This window comes from Blennius ocellaris (assembly GCF_963422515.1).
Source record: "Blennius ocellaris genome assembly, chromosome: 6".
Lineage (NCBI taxonomy): Eukaryota > Metazoa > Chordata > Actinopteri > Blenniiformes > Blenniidae > Blennius > Blennius ocellaris.
Window position 1 is genome coordinate 18,145,997 of NC_137655.1, and position 22,341 is coordinate 18,168,337.

At 42.1% G+C, this 22,341-nt stretch overlaps 1 protein-coding gene across 1 annotated transcript in view; it reads left to right on the forward strand.

Moving 5' to 3' along the window:
* Positions 1-12,963: 12,963 nt before the first annotated feature.
* The window catches only part of anos1 (anosmin 1), a 44,682-nt gene continuing 35,304 nt past the window's right edge, over positions 12,964-22,341 (forward strand). The window contains exons 1-2 of the mRNA XM_080497578.1: positions 12,964-13,234; positions 19,601-19,648. Of these exons, the coding sequence (XP_080353704.1) occupies positions 13,043-13,234; positions 19,601-19,648 (240 nt within the window). The 5' untranslated portion in view covers positions 12,964-13,042. The remainder of the gene's footprint in view (positions 13,235-19,600; positions 19,649-22,341) is intronic.

Below are 22,341 nucleotides of genomic sequence, written 5' to 3' on the forward strand. Positions count from 1 at the left end.
TCGCCCCGCCTGCTATATATTTTGAACCCCATGTGATTTATGGGTGAATCCTGTATTTCATTTCAGATCTCCGGGGTACGTTGCTCTCTGGCTTTGACGTTTGTAGACTCCTCACATCCGTACCAGTCAAAATCTAGCTTGTACTCTCACGAGAGAAAGTTGCAGCATGAAAAGGTGTCAGGATGAGCTCTTTATTTGATTTTTTTTTTCCCCGGATAAATTTTAGAAAATGATTTAAAGACAACTTAAGGGAGACTGGATATGTGAGAAGATGTTAACATTTTTCATCTAGACTCGCGCCACAAAATGTGAATTATTTCAAGATAAGGTTACATAACATTGAACATTGGAAACGTTAATGAAGTCCTTGACAAGACAGCCACTTTCTAAAAAAAAAAAAAAAAATTGTACACCTACTTGAACCTACTGTGCTTTCACTAAAAACAACAATCCTTTGTAAAATGTTTACGGAAATGCAAGGTAATAGGTTGGCGGTGGGAATCAAATGGGTTAGAATCTGTAACTTCTGCTGCTTCAGGCCACTGCTTGAGTTACTGTACTTCACAAGCTACTTTAAAAACTACTAGTTACCCCCCCCCCCCCAAAAAAAAGCAAGCAGTTACTCTGAAATATGCCAAGCGTATTACTTATAATAGCTTTGTATATTCAGGGTGTCTTAATAGGGTGCATATTTACTCATCAAGTTCAGCTGTGGCAGCGAGTTGGAAATCAGGAAACCATGCACATGTTGTTTTAGTCTGTTTGTACGGTGGCCCAGAAGGGTCAAAGCAATTGTGAAAGCCACAACGGAAGTTAACCCACAGCTCAAGTGCACAGCGGTTAGCAGTTGCGTTGGCTCTTCTGGGTGTCCGTAATCAATTATTTTTAAAATCCTGTTTGTTTTTTAGTTGTTTTTGTTTTGTTTTGTTTTTGTTTTTTGTTTTGTTTTTTTTTTAACAATTTTTAGCTATCATGCCGAATTTGGCATAACACTTGTTCTAAGAAGAACTGTATTAATAAATGAAAGACAAATAAGAATCAACCAAAACTACCAACATAGACAGCAACAAATCGCTCATTAAGGTCATTTGATGGCTGCAAGTACATGCAGACTGGCTAATTTGGGCTAATGGTAATGCTAGTAAAATCAATAAATTAATCAACACTGTTAAGATTCGCCCCCTGGAATTATTCTATTCTATTCTATTCTATTCTATTCTATTCTATTCTATTCTATTCTATTCTATTCTATTCTAACAGCGACCTCAGAGAGTTGTTGTCACAATACCTTTTACAATTGGCAATACCATTGTACCGATCAACAATGTTCCCAACCTTTTCTGCCAATGACAAACAGCTCATTTTGCCATCACTCTTGTTTGGTGTGGTTTTGGATGATTGAAGTCTAAAGAAACAGGACATACTGGCAATTTCACCATGTATTTATTGAACAAACAGGAGCCTGTGTAGCGTGTGGATGAGCCGTGCACAGCCACAACAGCCCGGCACCTCCTCCTCTTCATCCTCCTCCTCCTCCTCCTCCTCCTCGTGCTGATCTGCAGCCTGCTCACACACTGCTGTGGGATGGCACCTTTTTGTGCAGGCAGCATTTGTCGCAAGTCAGCCAACGTGGTGGTGTTGTTGTTCACTCTGGCACGGACATTTAAAGGAGAAATAAACAAGCTTTTAAACCGAGTCAGATTTATTGCCAAAAAGCATTGCTACGGAAAAGGATTAATGAACCGACTGCAGATCCCCTCACATTCTTTTTGTGCTATATTTAAATGAAATCTACGAGTGCTAGTTTTACATCGGCGCCACAATAAAGTACAGTACTTGCAGATGCTTCTTTTACGATACCAAAGACAACATACTCAAGAAGCTGCAGCTTACTATCGTCACTGCATCAGAGTAAATCTTTCAAAAATGGTAATCAACTGAATTGAAATTGCTATCTCTTGATGACACCAAAAGAGATAAAACATGAAAATTTAATGGTATCTTTGAAGTCGGCACTGAGCACCAGAGAAATGCGAGTCCCTCTATAAAATATGAAAGGACTGTTTCTTTCAGAATTTATAATTCAAGCAAGTATGATCGAAACACCTGATAAATGTTTCCTCCGGGAGAAAAGATCTCCTTTATAATCACACCTGAGGCTATGGATATTATCTAATTATTCATCTGCTCTGTCTGAGTGTGTTAAAGCTAAATGAGGAAACTGCTGCAGGTGGTACTAATGATGTGAACTCCTTCATACACAAGCTTGTAAAAAGAAGACAAAGTGTGGAAGTGGCTGACTCTGGTGCCTTAATGGACACAAGCATCACGCCGCCTCATCCAAGATACCAATTATTAGTCATGTCCATATTCAAAACAGAGACTGCTTGTTGCTCGCGGTTGCATGAGCAATTTAAAAGGCATTTATATGCTGATGTCTTTATGTAATGAAAAGACTAAAGTCAACAATTGTATTGTCTTACTATACAAGACCGGGAAGACGACACTTGAGCAGGTTCATTCTGACTGAAAACATAAATATTTAAAATGCTTATTTATTTATTTAATTTTTTTAATAATTCAATTATGTGGTTGTTTCCAGAGTGCAGACAAACATTTGGTGCTCTGGAGAGAGTTCACGTCCCCGGGTGGTGCAAATGTTGTATCTGGGATCGATTCGAAGAACAATATAGTGCCCATTGTAATAAAGAATCATGTCAGTTACTGTAGTAATGAGGTTCATTGATGTTTTGTTTATGTGTTTGGCCAACAAGTCTCTGTGGCACAGAAGAAGCATCTCTGTTGGGCTACGACTACACATTCCACACACTGCACTGAAGGCAAGGTAATACAAAACCTCATTTAAACTGTAACATGTGATTGCAGCTCAGGGTCTTACTCATTACAGGATCTTGTTATCTCATTTTTGGACAATGACAATCACAAGAGAATAAGAGGAATTCACAGAGGACATGCAGATTTCAGCCACTGAATTCAGTGTGGAAATTGGGGATTGATAACTTTCTTGCATTCATGCATTATGGCTCTCTAATAATTTATGACTCATCCAGAAATCTGTGTTCCTCAATCAGTCTCAATCCTAATCTCATCGTCTCAATATGAAGTTGTGTGTTCTCATCTGTGGGCTTGGATGGTTAACATTTCTGACTCGCCTTATCGTTTACATCTCTTTATCCAACACAGGATTTGTGACTGCTGGAGACAATCCTGTTGATGTGGCCAGTTGTTGTCAGGACAAATACAATCACACGCATATACATTCACATCTATGAGCAGTTTAGGGTCAAATGCAGATTTGCAGGACAAGAACTCTGGAGTACAAGGAACATATATAAAAGCAAGCAGAAAGTGCAAACCTCACACAGAAACTGAACTTCACTATGAGGCTGGAGCGCTGACCACTATATGGCCCTTATTCGTGCTTTACATTCAAAGTTGTTGCGTTTTCTAAAGCCCCTATGGTAAGAGTTTGACTGTTTGCCAAAAATAGAGATACTCATACTGAGAATTACAATATTGCAGTGGTTGAACTGCAAGATACAAGCGGATCCCACTGAGCAGGATGTTGAATAATACATGAAGTCAGAAGTTAATGCGAAGCTATGTATACATATTCTGTATTTGTAACTGGATAATCATGCATTTAAAGCCATTGGTTAGTACGATTTGAGAAAATGGCATTTGTCAGATCCAAAGCGGTAATAAAAAGTAAATAACAGACTATTAAACCCACCTTGTTTTAATTCACTTTTCAAATGAAGTCTGAAAAGTATTTTCTGTGACTCATTGTCACATTACCAGACAAAAGCAATGATAGATGCTGAATATCTCCTCATAGAATTAGCTTATTATTGTTTCTATATTTGTATTTCAAGCTTCACTGAAATTGTTTTTATCAGCCACCTTTAGTATTTGTCGCCTTGGTTTGTCTGTTCCCTTGCTGGCCAATGCCTGACAGAATATGGAATGTGAGAAATGAAGACTGGGCAGTGAAGTGAGACTTCTTCATTCTGGATCTCTGTGTTTGTCTCTCAAAGCCCTTTCCACAGCAGATTATATTACACACAGCCAGTCCCACTACCTGAATTCACACAACATCCCCAGACGCCTGAATTCTTTCACCTAATCCAGCTGCCCCACTCCACTTCCAAGGAACATTCCACTTTTTTTTTTCTCCAAAAAAAAACAACCGTCCCTCCAGGAATTCAGAAGTGCTGATCCTCGTACCAAGCTCTGTCACACTCTGCTGCAACCTGCCTCCGGTTACGGTCTGATGAAGCTGGAAGGACAACATCATCTGCAAAGACTACAGTCACACTCAGATACGTATGAATGGCTGTGAAGCTTTGTGGAAGGGCCCTACTGAAGAAATGCTGCATGCTACAGAGCTGAAAAGGAGCAGGCTTTGTGGCCTTCTCCTGCTGTTCACAATGATGCTTCTTCCCACTCGTGCATTTATTAGCTGTTCTTTTACAGTGGAGTTATACAATACAACACAAACAGGAATTTCTAGAGCGTGTTTCTAATCCTTTCAAACTGTTACATCAGCTGGTGCCATTTTAACCCTTTATAAGGCCAGTGATCATATTCGGTAACTACCACCTTCCTTCCTGTTACTCTAATGCCAACAATGACAGGGTGAATAAAGGTGCGGTGGACACAGAGATAGGTACAGGTACTGAATTCTAGAAATGGCCAAGAATATAACCTTCAGGACACCATGGCCCACTATGATATGCATGTATGTCCATGCTCAGGCACACCATCAATGCATCAAAAAAAAAAAAAAAAGCCAAACCAGGAATAAGATATTAAACATGTTTCATTTTACTCAACTTTCTTTCAGTATATAATTGTGTTTTTTTTTCTGAATCTCAGATGCAACTAAGGTGAAATACAAAACAAAACAAAAAGCAATAAATGGGTCATATTTTGCTTGTGAGAGTTCAAATGAATGCTGTTATATCATACTGGTGTGATTCTCTGCCTTGCTCTCTCTGCTGAAACGCCCTCCCCCCCTGCTATTTCTGTCCCCTTGCCCCTCTACCACGGGGTTTACGGTAGCAGTGTTTCCTGCCATAGAGCTGGGCCTGACCTCCTAACAAAGAACAGGTTCAATCTGCCTCCCCTCCCCCAACTGGGGAAGCTGATGAGGGTCACATGACCTTTCTAGACAGCACTGAGGAGCAATGGTAATATGTATGGGTGGGGGAAGGGTGCTGCTAGTCACACGACTGTTGTTGTGTCGTTATTAGGCTGGGGAAGCGTGGGGAAAGCTCTGTCTGCAGCGGGGGAATATCCAGTCGGCTATCTATTCCTCATTGTGCACGGTGTCCATTGACATATTGGATTTGGTTTCTTTAAACCCTGCTGCTTTATTTACACTGTAAAGAGAATAGGAGCGTGGGGCCAGGCTGGGAGAAAAGGCGTCTTTATTCTAGTATGTGTGTGTGTGAGTGTGTGTAAGCTTGTGGGATGAGACAGAAAAAAAACAACAAAACAAAACAACAACAACACACAAGCCTTGTGTACGGGAGTGCACTGTACAACACCTCCCCCACTATCGGCCTCCCCTCCCCCTCTGCAGCCATCTACACCGGCTCCAGGAGGCAGAAGGCTTTCTGTGGCACACTGTTATGTCATAGCCTACAGACCTATTTTTTCAGACAAAGCAAAGCAGACTACAGGAACAAACGTCTCTATTTTCAGCTGCAAATCGTTCGTTTCATATAACCACAGGAAAGCAGATGAGAAAGAGGAGCTTCAACTGAACCTCACAATATGTGTACATCACATAAACAGGCTTTTTTTAATTTTATTTTTTTGACTTTTTCTTTTTTCTAATGCATCACACTTGTTTCTCTGTGCCGTGATCGTTTTCTCCAGAGTGTTTAAGACACATTTGTGCTTCTTTAGGAAGCCACATTCCTGCCCCCGCCATAATCACATTCCTGTGACAGTGCAGGGGGGGGGGGGAGCAAAAGAAGGCGGGAAAGCAGACAGATGTCAGAGCTTCAAGGGTCGAGGACAGAGGTCAAGGGTTGGTGACCTGGGCAACCAGCACATTCGCCTTTCCTTTCCACCCCCTCTGCACAATAGCAGTCAATGACTTTACAATGCTTCCCTCTTACAGTGAGGTATAAATCTCTCAGAAATTCCCTGTTGATGTGAAGACTACCCCGAGGAGAAAATGTTATTTGGTTCTGCTGTTTCATTGTGTTTAACTTTTTAGCTTGTGAGCGTTGCTACAAATATAGGCCTCTTACTAATCAATTAATAAAACATAATGGAAAATCACTTTTGAAGTTAAATAAGACCCTACTCTGGCGTCGTAGCTGCAGTCTGCACCAAATTAGCTTTGGAAACACAGACTTGTAGCAGTTGGCTTTGATTAACGCAATCAAAAATGACAGGCTGATCTCCGGAACCTGATAATGAATACATCCATGATTTATTTGATCCACAACAACCTGGAGTGTGAACAATGACTGTCCCAAAAATAACCAATTCAACAAAGTCATTAAGATGTCCGTTTACCAACCATTGGATGTAGAGATGGAGCGGCATAATACCCCACAGTCACCAGTCCCAAGAGAGACATAAAAACAATCACTCAATTTCAAACCTTGTGCAATTTAGCCTCAACTATAAACCTGGAAATCATGTTTTAGGAAACTGTAAGTCAGAACAAGTAAACTGCACATTGAATGTTCCCCAATCCCATCCTGGACTCAAACAATGGGCGTTGTGAGGGCAAACCACTACTATTCATCGTCCGTCCATCCATCCATCCATCCATACATCCATCCATCCATCCATACATCCATCCATACATCCATCCATCCATCCATCCATCTAGTTAGTCAAAATAGTGCTGAACGTTGGTGAAAAAATTGCAACAAGCAATGAACTTATTATTGCATGAGTTATTTTCCCCAAATTCTGTAGGGTTTGTCTTCAGCGAGCTTTAAACTGCTCTTTATGAACCAGAGCTGTGTGCCTTAAAAAAAAAAAAAAAAGTTGTCAGTGGACAGCCTGGGAGAATTGTAAAGTATTTGTATGATTTCTTGAGATGTGTTTTTGTGGTGACACTGTGCTAGTGGTTGGGGATGGGCACATTTGGTGTGCAGAGCTTTGCTGGTTTCAGACTCCTGCTTTGTCACAGCAGCATAATGGTGTGTAATGAGCAACCACTCAGTTCGACACCCAATGCAGCATTATGACTTGTCACGCTCCATAAATCCTCTCCTGACCTGCAGGTTTAGCAGATAACAGTAGAACGTGGCTGTCACAGCTGGTTGTTGCTGTTACTCTCGGAAATAAACGGCGTCCAGAATGAGAACCACAGAGATATACATGGTGGCTGAGAGTGACTGGCCTGATGAAGAATAGGAAGCACTTATCACATACATTAAAGTCATTCATTCTGGGATGTCAAGCACCTTGTCAAAAGATATGTAAAAGAAAATGACTTATGGGTTATTACCATCTGTTAACATTACCCTACCAAATTAGGTCATAAAACTTTGATAAATCAAGCTACTCGGTGTCATAATTATGTGTGTTTTTGTGCAAAAGCATTTAAATGTATTAGTCGGTGTACGTGATGAATCCAGAAAACGAGAGATTACATTGAATTTCAAATTGTGTTCCATTTCCCATCATATCTGATAATTGTTTGCCTCAGACAAGAGAGCAAAACCCCTCCTGATAAATTCTCTATTGTTGGATGTCAGGGCTGGATCGTCTCCTGGAAAATACTGTGATAAAAAAGGAGGGAGAGAGAGAGAGAGAGAGCGAAAGAGAGAGAGAGAGAGAGAGCGAGAGAGACTCACAAGGCTGACTCTGTGCCTGAAAACGTGCCTGTGGTCACATTGCCATCTAGTGGTACAAAAGCGGTAGCGTACCCATGGATGCACATTAAGAGGCTCCTCATTCAAAATAACATGGGTTTTTAAATCAGTGCTGCTTCATGGCTCTGTCCTCCTGGTGTCCTCTCAGGATATTTATTATATTTAGTCTGCAAATAAACACCAGTCCACCGGGTGCAGTTATTATCACCCAACCTCCTAACAACCACAGCGGGACACTCAGCTGTCAGTCAACCATCACTATCTAAACTGAGGACAAAACTGTGGCTCTCGTGGGTGGCTTTGCATGTGAATAAGATCTTGTGCAGCACCATCATGCCCTCTTGATTGCACAACGCTGCATTGTTTTGAGATGTGGCGAAGGAGGGAAAATATTGTATGCATGCTTGTATGCCAAGTAGTTTTTTTTTTTTTCCCAACCGCATATACAAGAAAAATATTTTCACTGGGGATGTTAAAAAAAAATTCTTGTGAACACACGAGTCATCACACTTGAAAACTGTGAATAGACAAAAGCCTGGCTGTACAGCTGAAGGAGAACGTCTATTCAGAGGGTAGGGACATTTTCCACTTCATATATTTTATCATAAGGGGCAGCCCGTGATTCACCTGAAAGTATATTGATATGAAATCTCACAGAAAGAGGCTTGATCATCAGGGTGAGACTCGATGCACAGCTTCCACAACCACATCCAAACTATAACACATGCCATGCATCTCTACTCACCCCTCTAATCAGCCAAATATGCACACAGCTCCTATATTAAATGACATATTATATCAATACTCACTGCAACAACTCTGCCGGCCGAGTGGAATAATTAACCTGTTTCCTCTGCAAATTAGCTCGCTCCAGTTCCCTCAAATGACATGACAGTAATGTAATGAACTTTCACTTAGTGTGATAGCAATACTGTCTCTTGGCTAGTTGACTTGTTAGGAGGAAAACAAAGCTCAATAGACCAAACAAAATTCTAAAATAGATTTTATTTTTCCTCCTTTCTGCAGCGCCAAAGATAATGACTGCTTTGGTTAACTTGGCATGTGATGAAAGCTGTTTAATCAACCACTATGTGAGTATTATCTGTCACTGTTCTGTGTGCCTGTGATGACGTCACTGTTGCAGCTCGCTCTTTCAGATAGAAATCACTTTTTTGATTAGTGGCGGCTGTCGATTTGCCTCAAGGTGTTTACTTAAAACAAGAATCATTTAGAAACCAGATTTAGATTAGTTTCCAGCCATCCGGATTGAACAGTGATAATGGAAACAATATGAAGTCATACTTTCTTAGCAGCCATCCCTGTATCGAGGGTAAAGGAGATAGTCTCACATTTAAACACACTCCCCCACCAAAAAAAATCCCCCCCACTTTTTTCCATTTGTGTTGCATGCCATTTTTCCAACATGCTGCTATAATAGAAACGTGCAATCAATGCTTCTCGATCATGAAGGGCGACATTACTGCTTGATTCGTAAACACGCAATCGAAAAAAATGGAACATCTTAAGCATTACTGCACTTCTGGCTCATATTCGAATGCCACTCTAATCTGACTTAATCTGCTTCTCTTTTGTTTGCTGGTGTTCACAACAAAAGCTGCTCTCCTCTGATCCAAGTGGCCTCTCTTCAAAGGTGCAAACTGTGAGTCCACTTTAGGCATCAAAGATACACAAGTGTTTGATGGCGGCTGAGCCTCTTTGTCAGGAGTACGCAGGCTGAAAACTAACCGCGCCGGGCTATCTTTTAAGATGCTTCTCTGAGATCATGTGACAGAAACCCGCATTTTTCTTTTCTCGTCCTTTGTCTGTGCCGGGCCCTCTCCCGTCGGTATATATCCAGCCGTCTGTCAGAATAAGATCTGAAAAAGAGAGCAAAGAGGCTCCGGTGAGTGTTCGTGAACAAAGGGCCTCACAGAAAGAGGAGAAATCATATAGATTTCTACGTGAACCAAAAATATCCCCTTTGCTTGAACTTGAGCACGGAGACAGTGAAGGGCTCTACGGCAAAGATAATAGTAATGTTTTTTTTATGTGGGGGGTAAGGGTGATATCAAAATGATTAAAAGCTAAAATTAAATACAGTAGTATGGTAAATCGTGTGAATACGCTGTACTGGTACTCCTCAGAGAGGTCTGACTGACTGCTTGCTTCTTTATCCAGCTTAAAATAATAATCAAAAACACTTTTTCCTCTTTAGATTTCCCAGTTTTGTGATATCACGGACACTCCTTATATCTTGTATTGTATTTCATATTCTACTCGGTCTGACAGCCTTTATTGACATTGACAAGATTCCATTATTTTGTTTTTAATCCAAATGATGAGTTGGCGTTCCTAAATGCCAACACATTGCTTGTGGATCACTTTATAACTCCTTTCTGGTTATTGTCTGGAACACAGAGCTGAGCATGGCTGTCCACAGGCTGTGCACCTTGCAGGAAACAATTGCACATGGCACTGCGTGGTATGTTACACCATATTGACTCATGCAATGCTGTATCCACGCTCAGATCTGTTTGTGGAGGTAAACAACATGTCGCTATTGGAGACTCCTTGCAAATATAGGTGTGTGGATTAATGCCGGAGTTGGAGATGAAATCCAGTCAGACAACCGTGCCCTCTTTACATGACTTTATAGTCATGAGTTCACAGCTGGGAGAGGCTTTTCCCAGTCAATGAAAGCACGGCGTCAGAGAGATACGTGTCCCACAGGCTGCAGGAGACATCAAGACCGCACACAGACAGTGTGTTTCCTTCACCGCTCACTATAAAAACCCTCCAACCACACATGGCTGTAATAAGCCAACAAATTAAGCCATTATATTGTTTTCAAGGTACACAGACATCCGTGTTTAAATATTTTAAGAGTAGCAGGGGACCTCTCACCCCGAGTTACATTGCACATCTGAGACCACCAGGGAAACGAATGCACATCATTTTTATCATCACAGAGCTGCGAGAGGATTTGTATGATTCTCAACAGGCAAGTGTTCTCCATTATGTGGCCCGCTCACACCCCACTGAACAAAACACTGACTTTTTTTTTTTTTTTTATCAATTATGAGGGAATTTGTTTATGCTGGAAATTTCTAGCTTGTTTTATGGTCCCCAATGTTTGCTGGAGAGAGAGAGAGAGAGTTCCCTCTTTAGAATGTGTTAATATGGGCATTTAGAATTTATTTATATTTTTACATTTCCAGCGAGACACACAGGTCAAAATCTTTGGAATCAATGGAGAAGCAAAGGTGACTTAGGCCAGATCGGATGATGTGCGAGTGTGTGTTCACTCCCACTCTGCATCCAGTTTAAGAGCAACACCTATAAAACTCCATTATGCTGCTGCTGTAATGGGGTTCAGGAAAGTACTCCAGGAGCTGACAAAAGCAGGAGTGTCTTGTAAACCCTTGAGGGAACTTTCTAATTAAATACTTACTCCTTAAGTCCAATAAATAGCAGGGATTTCATGCTTTTCCTACATGTCATATTTTCTCCGCACCTTGGGCGATGAAGCGATGCCAGAAATTGGGAGTCCATCTTGTGGAATTTAGTCAGGATGGTTTTAATAGTTTTCCATGTAGAATTGTTTTTCCAAGCTACTGTGAAACGGGGAGGCGAGAGGGCTTCCCTGGGCTGCTGGCAAGCGTCTCCAAGGCCATATGTGAAGGGCTGATACAGAAAACCTGTCTATGCCACATTTCAGTCGAGTATCATCGGGAACTGGCGGCAGGCTTAACTCTCCTGTGTAGACAGGTGTGTGCATATGGGTTTGCGTGCTCCACGACACAAGCACAGCATTATTTGATTAAGCACAGGGCTGGTATATTGACTATAATAATTTATTGAACTCATTTCAATGCAAAATTCACTGAATGAAAACATTATCGAAGAAGTGCAGATATGGTGACCGTTTATTTACAATTGGATGTCTTTTAATGGGTCTCTGCCCACTTTGCACATAAAAGTTCAGCTTGCTCAACACAGGGAGTAAGTCTTTGAAAGTGTTTAACCTTGATTAAGCTATATTATCTGGGTTTTGCCTCGAGAATTCCAATGAAGCTATAGAGTTTACAAGATAGATGGTGCTATCAAGTTGGGCTCAACTGAGATTCCTTGAGAAAACAATACCATTTTGGGGGAACAAAAGCAAAGAGGTTGCGACACTTCAGGCTCTAACAATGACTCTTTTCATTTCTATCTTATTTCAGTGTACGAATGGGAGATTTTCATCAATGTAACACTAATACTATGGCACAGAACGCAGGTTAAATATTAAAACATCATTGGTTTATTAGGCAAAAATAATTTCTTGTCATTTGATCCGGTTCTCTTCCAGTCCCAAGCTGTGTAGTTAAATCTCTCATCTCCATCTTTCCTTTGAGCGAACGTGTCCTTGGACAACGTGGTGCGTCTGTAAATGGACTTTACATATGTAGCTCATTTTACCGCTTGAGCAGTCTCAAGGCACTTTAGGTTATCTGTCACATTCATTCATCTACACACACTCACACACCAACGGTTAACGCTGACATGCAAGGTTCTTTCACACATACCGGCCCACGGTTCAATGTGCCGTTGAAGGACAGTTTGACATAGGTCGATCTCCCAACTTCGGAAGTGGAGAATGAGCTACAAAACCAACCAAGCCACGTGTATTTGTTTATTGTGGGGTGTTTATATTATACGCACCTTTGACGTAAGCCTCTATATGAGTTATGCGGCTAATTGTTTATTATGCAGTTTATTATGAACCCCGAGTAAAATGATAACAAAACAATCCCCTATCTGTTTCTGTGTAAACAAGTTGTGATTACAGTCCGTGTCTCGCTGCTCTGCGTACAGCCTGTATAATAAACAGTGTGTACACTGGGAATAACGTGCAGGACTGCAGCAGCAGCAGCAGCAGCAGCAGCCAGTCTACCTGCCTCGACGCTCCTCGCGCCTGTCACTCACCGATGGATCCTCCAATGGCGAGCAGCGCGAGCCCGTGACTCCTCCCCGGTGTATAATTGAAGTTTCTTTAGTTTCTTTCGGCGGAGCCTGCACGCAGTGTTGTCCGATCCGTGGAGGGATTAAATACACGTCGGCGGGGAATAAAAAAAAAAAAAAAGGAAAAAAAAGAAAAAAATCAACAACAAAAAAAATTAAATAAAATGTTTTCCAGGAGCTTGAACGTGTGCGTGAGCCTGTGCTTGTGGATTACAGCGCTAACGAGCCCGGGGAGCGTGTGCGCGAGGAAGCAGGACGACTCTTTCTTCACTGCCAGCATTTATCGAGCGAGATGCGCCTCGAGATGCCTCAGTCTGCACATCACTCGCATCTCTGCCTTCTTCAAGCACTCCCAGGTACGAGAGCCGTCGGATGTGAAGGAGGAAGAGGAAGATGAGGAGGAGGAGGAGGAGGAGGAAGAAGAAGAAGGAGAAGAAGGAGAAGAAGAGGGGAACCGCAAACCTGCTTCATGCAATTCAAACGTCAAACAGACGCGTTTGTGTTGAGCCCATTGTAAAGAGCGCAAGAGCAGGTCTTCATCACTGCTGGTGCTGGGAGGACCGGGGAGTTTTAACATGGGGGGGCAGGGGCAATAGATAGAAAATAAAAAAAGCACCAGTTGCAGGCATCAGTATGGTAGTTTTAAGTTGCTTGCAAAGTTGCCACATGCAAGTGTTAAGAATGGTGCTTTAAAACAAATCGAGTCTTAATTGACGCGTTTGTTGTGTTTCTGAGACTGAGTAATGATGAATGCCTCTCAGTGGAGCCAGTTTCCATTCATTACTCGCTAATTACTGGAAAATCAGATACCCCCCCCCTTCTCTCAATATAAATGTAATGAACTGCTGCTGCTGCTGCTGCTGCTGCTGCTTGCTCCATGTAAGAGGGCAACTTTTCTCTTGTCGTGAGGATTTTCCTCGTTTGCCCTCCTCATGTTGTGATGCAGAAGCTGTCTGGAGCCAAATTAGCTGTGTGCTTTGGATGATTTGCTGCGTGGTGTCAGAAGTTGTTTTTCACCCTCCACTGGACACACTGTTCTCTCACTGGACTCCAGAGAGAGAGAGAGAGAGAGAGAGAGAGAGAGAGAGAGAGAGAGAGAGAGAGAGCGATAGAAAGAAAAAAGACTGGTCACTGATCCTCCTTCCCTCTGCTCCTTTTCACCAGCTATCTCTCTGGCCACTGCCTTTATGCTGACTTCATTTGCATCTGCAAGGCTTGTCTTTCTCAAGGTGCATTAGCGAATCCCTAATTGTCAGGAAACGTTGTGGAGCAAGGCAAATTTGTAATTAAGTTTAAACATCGAGCAGAACGCATTGCTTGTTTGTTCCTTGCCAGTTAATTTTACTTTAAAAGCACTTATTGATCGAGCGAAGTTGCTCTTAATGCAGGTTCACGGGACACAGAGCCACTGTGGTTAATTCCAGCAGTTTTATTAAGGGATAAGCTACAACTGGGTTAAACAACGAATGCACTTAACTGCAGTGAACATCCTGTTGGGACAGAAAATAGCTGTGTGATGCATCTGAATGATTAAAAACAGTGCTTCTTAAAGTGCAACTTGGCAAGCGGTGTCAGGTATTTGTTTTGAGAGGATTGCAGGAGTGCAGTACTGCAGCCCAGGGGTTGCAAAGTTGGAGAATGAAATTAGTCACTGGCTAAGAAGTCAAATTACTGAAGGAGTCTCGCCTCTAATGAACAGCTAATAGTCAATATAATGGACCACAGAGCCTCAGAGTCTGACTCGTCCTGGGTGGGGGGGGGGGGGGGGGGTGAAATGAGAGGGAGGCATTTGTCCAAAGAGAGGGACATTTTTGTGGTTAGTGATAAGCAAGGTTGCTTGAGCAAGCTTGTGAGTCTAAGAATAGGTGGCTATTGTTGATAATCTGCGGAGTCTGTCTTTTGCAGTGCTCTCCACAGTCCTTTCGTGTGAGAATGGGGGGTCTGGTCAGCTGCAAAAACATATGGCTCCCCAACCCTAACCCCCCCATCCCCCCCACCCCGTGCCCTCGACCCCCTTGCCCTGCCAATAAATGCCAGCATCACACCTACTAGGTATGTACAAGATTCTCGCCGAGCTACCACTGCTGCTCCACCGAGGTCACCTTCCTGCTAAATGCTGGCGCCCAATTGTGCTAAATGTGATAAGCCCTAATGTGATGTTACCACAACAGTGGAGCATGCTCAGTCAGCACAACCTACAGGTGGATCTGCTTCCGCTGCCAGATCTTATTACAGCAACGGGTCGACAGGCAGCCTCAGAGCTCCACTCCAGTGATTGAGACGACAGACCTCTCAATTCAATGCGGACATCCTTCAGGGGTCATTTAATACCCGATAGGAAAACCAAGACGTACGGCGCTTTCCATCTTAATGGAAATGAAATGCCCCAGCTGTGTGTCAGCGCAGTGGCTATTTCCTAATATTTTACTGTTTCTACTCAATATCTAGTAATCTATAAGGACTGCTACTTATTTTTGGTCACGGTTCAAGAGGCAAGTTTGTTCCCTGAACACATTTGTGAGCTGGAAAATAAAACATTTTTGAACTTCAGCATGATCATTCTGTGAAAACCGGAATGCAACTTGGAGCAATTTGATGTTATTACAGATGTTGTGAACACCCACACGTCTTTCCTTTTCATGTGGCTGAATCAGAATACAAATCAGAGACTTTGCTTTAATTGCCGCAGCTCTTCTGAATTAGTGTGAAATGGAAACAAGCGTGGAGTGACAAAGTGGAGGAACCTCATGGGAAGTCCTTTGGTAGTCAGATGTATTGCCTTTCCAGATTTATTGATGTAATAGTATTTCCAAATACAGATTTATCGACATTTTACTCCACGTTTGGGGAACTTGTCACCCTAGTACAATAGACAAAGGGGAACACCCAGCCGTAAATATTAGCCCCGGACACTTTAAAATATTAAGAGCGTTCTGGGAGCCCTGTGCAATAATGTATTCTGAAAGCATCAGCCTTGTAGTGGGTTATTTATGTGGAGACCTGTGCAGCCAAAAACAAGGTGTGTCCATGAGGTCTTGTTATTACATTCAAAGCAATAAAAATGTAACGTTTTAAATTCAGTCATTCATTTCTTATGCGCTGCATAGTAAAAGCTAAGCATCCTGCTTGAGAGATTTGTGTTCAAGGCGAAGGGAAGAAAAAACATTGGAAAGTAGTTTTTCCGTGTCCCCTTGTTTTTGCCTTTGATATTAAATAACCTGCGGTGGAATCAAGCCTCAGCCAGTGCTCCTCTCATGTGTGGAGTTTTTCATTAGTGAAGACAGCGGATGAATAGGGGTCTATGCAGCTTGGCCTCACCTCTCTGTAAATGCTTTTAAACCATGACAGTCCTGTCTGTAAATCTCGGGCAGCCGGTGCTGCTATACCCTGCGTTACCTCATTTGACAAATAGTCCTCATTCCTAAGTGGAGACAACTTTACACCGGTGTTGTTTGAGATCTCTGAAACTCCCTTTCATGTTAACAGTGGATATGCGCTGAACACATTAGCTCACTTTCAGGGCGTTTGTCAAATTATTCATATAAAGTGAATAATTGATGAGCAGATTGACCACAGCTCTCGCACACACTCAAGTCAATGCCTAAATCTTTAGGCCTTTTATTCCAGTGGAGCCTATGTGCCCTAAAGGAGAAGCTATTTCGGTGATGCCTGAGGTCCTCTGAGCTGTCAATGCATAAGACAGAGACGCCAGTCTGCTCTTTGAAGTCATGTCTGCTGTTAACTCGTCTACAAATGGAGACTGCGAGGTCTCCTCAGCAAGTGTAATAAAATGCTGGAGTAAAGAGGATTAAACACAATTTGGAAACAAGACATCAATGTAACCCGAGATCCATTTAATCCGAATCAGAGGAAACATTTGCAAAAGGTGGAACGGTATCCTCAGAGATAAAAGAGGTTTTGTCCATGTTCCTCTTAGTTGTCTAGACAATACAACACGCCCCTGGCCACCTGCTCTGACTTTTCAGCTGACAGCAGTGGTAATGTATCTCTGTGATAAATGCCCTGTTTACACGACTCAGTTAGTCAATCCACTGTCGCCTACAACGCAGGGTTCACCTTAGGCACATATTCATAGACCACCGTCTGGTCTCTCCTCCTCGACCCCAGTCACACTGGAGCGTATCTGGAAAAAATTCATTCACTGGAGTCCTTGACAGTCCTCAGCACTGCATAATGTTCAGACTGCAGAGGAATGTCATGGTGAGTCAGAGGGATGAAGTCCTGACCTATAATTATTCCCCTGTTGGTCCCTGAAATGGTGGGGTCAAACCTGGACAGCTGGAGCAACATCCTGCTGAGCTTCTCTGCTACAGGGATGCTGTCACACCGCAGAATTAGCTCTTCGCTGGATCTGGCCCTGTCTCCACTGATGGATGGGCAACGAAAGGTGTCAAAAACAGATTGATGATTTAGGACAGGGTTTAGAGTTGTGACAATCTGTATAAATTATCTGGAGGCATTGCCTGCCAGGGGAAGCGTCAGTCTTATTTATGTGGTGTCACCAGTGGAGGTTGGCTTGGGATAGATAATTTCAGATTCAGATAAATTAACGTCAGGCAGATTTTGATCGGCCAACGTGGGGCAAGATAATACACAACTGGCGAGTTTTAGATAATATATCAATCATTTGGGTACTGAGAAGATGTTTTTCTCACTGAAAAGAACAAAATCTCCTGATGTGAACCAAAATCCTCCCAAAATTCAACGTGATACTACAATTTCCATTCTCTTTAGTGCTCAAACGTATATATTTTCATCCTTATCTACAGTGTTTTGTGCATGAGATCCTCTGAAGACACCCAATCATGAATTTCTTTGAAGTCTTCTGACCATTATCCTTGACACTAAAAACACGGCACTTACTGGTACTGGATGTCAAATTAAACCCTTTAATGATAACTCCTCTCCTAATGTCTCATGGGAAATTTCTTCTGGATTACATTGTTGGGGAAAAAAGCTTTGAACTTGACATTGAACTGAAGCAGACCTTTTGCCTGCAGACCCTTTAACGTTTGGCTGCTTCTCACTGCTTCATAGCTTTCAGGAAGAATCAGAGGGAACATCCAACACTCAAGCCCAGAGCCAGGTCATCCAATTGAATGGATTCCATTAAAGTGACTAACCACTGAGTCTCCACTGAGAATTTTTTTTTACATTTGATTTATTGGCAGTCCTTCAGCTGTCCAGAGTCAGAGCGAACAAGGTCAAAACTGAAATGTTTGCTGTGACAATCGATCCAAAATGCAGTGACGATGAAATCACCTGATGTTGCTGCTCCTCTCTACTATTTGCAACCTTTGAACTGATTCAGATCCTTTCTTCTTTTTAATACTAAATCCAACCCAACAGCTTAACTTTCACTTTCTTTCCCCTTCACTTTCATGACTTTTGTCGGCATTGTCGGGGTTCAGAGCACAGTTAGTCCGACAATCTTCTGACAGTGTCAAAAAATGTCAAGATTGCCACCTGATTGCATTTGACGGCAACATGCATAGAATATTCTGTCTATACAACATTTATTGTTTATTTCCCGAGGATACCTTTGCTGTAATGTAAATGACGTACAGGTTAACTTTGCTGTTCTTACATACTGAAGTCATAATGAATTCCTCCTCTGATTCAGGAGAGAGTGACATTATTCAGTCAAATCGCTTTGTCGTGCCCAAGTTTGAGGAATCATATGGCTAATATGGCTAAGAACTCACAGTCTGTATATAATTATTTTCAAATATTAGTAATCCTCCTCCTGAATGACCATAATCCTGCATACCTTCAATGTCTATCTACTCTAAAGCACTTGAATATGATGAATTTGTTTATTTGTTGAAGGCGTAATTGCTAGTTGCTGCAATCACGTATGTTCAAGAAGGGATTAAGGAATTAATCAATGTTTGTTTACTGTTTGCTGTTGCTAAATATCAGCTTAAAGAAAAAAAAAATATATATATACCAGAAGTCAAACAATGAGCTTAATTTCTAATTTTGAGATAAAGAGCTCCCTAAAATATTTTATTTCCTTTGTCATGACCAGCTGGCCGTTTATTTACAAGCACTTGCTTTTCAAGCACAATTGTGTTTACAGAAATACGACATCATTCTTCTTCGTAATGAAAAACAGGAAATGGCCACTCACGCAGGACATTTACCCCCAGCGGTCCTCCGCTTGATAATCCTCCATATTTTATGCATTGAGAGTCTATAAATACCCGGCGCTATTAAGACCAAATGCTTGCCTTGTTTGAGTGCAGAAGGTGGCACTTCCACAGCAATTAGAGGAAATTGGCAGTGTGTGTTGTCTACACGGGAGTGCTGACATCACTTTTTTTTGCCTCTGTGACCTCTGGGCCGGGCGTGTTGAGAGATCAAAGAAATCCTCCGAAAAGCTGAGGTCGCCATGCTCTGCTGAAACTGACCGGAGGTTTGCCCTGGCTTTGCTATGGTGACCCGGCCTTCCTGCTCCGGCTGTATGAACTCACCATGCAAAAAAGCTGACTCGAAGCCAGCTTATTACATTTCTCCGCTCCCAGCGCGATGGTTAATCAAGAGGGCCCTGTCTTAAGGAATTCAGTATGGTGGTGTATTGCGATGGAGGAGAAAAGATTTAAAGTTACTGTTAATGCTCATTTGATGAATAGATTGTTGTACATGTATTTTCAACAGTATCCCTAATGACTGATCATGTTTTCTCTTCTCTTTCACAGAATAATGGATCGTTGGTGTGGTGCCAGAATCACAAGCAGTGCTCCAAGGTAGCGGGGTTTCATTTCTTTCATGAACAAGACACATGCCACATACAAGATAATACAATGTAAAGTGCACAAGTCAAGACAGGACAAGTTTTTTTTTTCTTTTTCTTTCCAAGCCTGCAGGAATTCCAAGTGAAATAGTTTTCTTTTGCGCTTGCACTCCCTTAAATCGTCTCTGCCTTCATAGATAATCATTTGCCATTGTAATTGTTATCCGATTACTTGAAATTTGAAGCGTTGAAACGTGTGTCCATTTATAAAAAAAGGCAAAGCGTGATTGTTTTTGTTTCCTGTTGTCATTTGGCAGTTCACTTGGATGCCGTGTGGCACGTCTCCCACAGGGCTTGTTTGTGTTTTGTGTCCTGTCCCAAAGACGGTTGAGACAAAGCTGGCGTTGACAGCCCCGCTGAAAAGATAGTGCTGACAAATTCCATCAGACTCTCCTGGAGCTGTTGACAAGGCCCTCAGAGATGTGCCATATAGGCTGCAGACAGAAAGTCACAGAAGGAGGAGGATCCTCTCGCAGAGCCTGGTCCGAGCAAAATGCTCCACAGTTCTTTCCTGAGCTGTCTGAGGCTCCCATCTCCTCACACAGTCAGAGAAACCAAATAATGAATTGCAGCATGCTCATTAGGATTTAAAATAGTTCATATGCAACACATATTCATTGATGGACACTCTTATTTTCTGTCATGAATCTGTGCATCTGTTTTTGCTCTTTTCTAGATTTTGCTTCAATGCTATAAAAAAAAAACTGTCAAAATATCATATAGAGACTAGGAGGATGTTATTGTAAAGGAGATGACTAATTTGACTAGATGTGGTCCTTATAAGCGTCGATCACCCTCGTGCATGGACGTCGGTGAACTTATAGAGGAATGCAAGTTGGGAATTTGTTCAACGTGTATTATTACAACATTAATGGTGATTAATTGAAAAGTCATTGAAATACAGACTCTCTGCAGCTATTCATGCTTACTTAATATGATCTCACATGTGGTGTTCATATTAATCACAATCAGTGTCTAGTATCAGCTGCTTTGCAGAGTCTCCCCTCGTGTTTGATTTCCAAACTCCCTTTTTGAATTTTAAATTGTTTCCTAAGCAATTTGCATTTGCCTTGGATACAACCGAGCTTTTGTGCTTTCTACTACACCTGAAGACATACCGGTCACAGCCTACAAAGCAAGAGTTTGTAACTCTGGCGTCCAGTCCTGATCCTGCAGCCCTCTGCTTGTTTTAGATGCTGCTCTGCGTCACCATAGCTGCTAACTGGATTTTGCATGCAAACCATTGCCATAATATCTATAACAAAATATCGAAATAACAAAAAAAAAAACTGAAGTAAGAGAGTTTTGCGTGCCCACCCCCCACCAATGTCCCCAGGACTTCTGCAGGACAACCGTCCAATAACAACAATATTCAAGTGCTATTAAAACAAAATAAATCCAGATGAGATTAATGTAATTTCATAATAAAAAGGTTAAGAAGACATAACTGAGGTCCTGAATACAAACCAAAAGGAACAAATTCAAGCTTTTCTTTGCTTTGCAATGCACTTTGTCTAATTAAAAAGTGTAGTCATGTTTGGAAACTTGTGTAACATGCAGTGAAGAAAGCGATCCTCTTTTGTTTTCACCACGGTTCTGTGAGAGATGTTTCTCTCCTTTCCACTGCGATAGCCAACATCAGCTCTTGGCACGGGTCGTTCCCCAGTCATACAGCCGAGTTTTATGTTTGAAAAAGGCTTTTGCTGGCTGTGAGTCTGAGGACAGCATACTGTTTTCATAATCAACCAGCTAACACTGCTGAAACTCTGCAAACGTCCAAACACTCTTTAATGGACTTCTTGTTCTCTCTGCTGTAACAAGCATGCCAGTTAGCACTTCTTTATCCTGCTCGGTGGCTGTGAATACATGAGGCCGGATTTGATGTGAGCCCTTAAAAATAATGACATGCTTGTGTTGCTGTTGTACATGCTTCTTTGGCATTTTTGGTTTGAAGAGCTCTCCAAATTTAACTCATTTAAATGAATCCTCGGTTTCTGTTCAGCCATTCGGGACGCGAGCCAGGGAGTGGTGCTTAAACTTAATTTGGCACCAAAAAGTCAATGTTTTGGTAGAAAACATCACCCGGCTACACATCCACATCAATGACTGGAGTGCACACTCAGGACATGTGTTTACTGTGTCAAAACACAGACCTATTGTGGACACTCTAACAATTGTACCAAATGGGCCCAGGCTGTACAGTGGTTCCCCGTGAATAGCGCTACAGCCACTGATTAGCCTCTTCACTTCATGAACAGCACACAGTCAAACACAGAGACAAAGGCAGTGGCTCTGGGGAGTACGTTAGGGCAGAAGGCCTGTCCACCCTGAAGCTTTTTTTTTTTTTTTTTTTTTAAAGCCCCACTAACAGCTCCCTGCCTGTGAGGAAAATGCGAGGAAGAGTTCCCTAATAGTTTAGACAAAGATGCTATGACCCCGTCCATCTGTCTGCATTTGAGCAAATCAAAGCCTCCTGTTTCCATTCGTGATGAGAAAGTCATCCCGGTCATCTCGAATGCGGTGTCCAGAGTCCGCCTCGCTCTCAGTGTCCCCATTGTCATGGTAATTAACCTGCTTGCCCTCTCTCCAGAGCGGAGCGAAGTGGCATTTGAAGAGCTGGGGAGTCATTATCGTGCCATAACACTG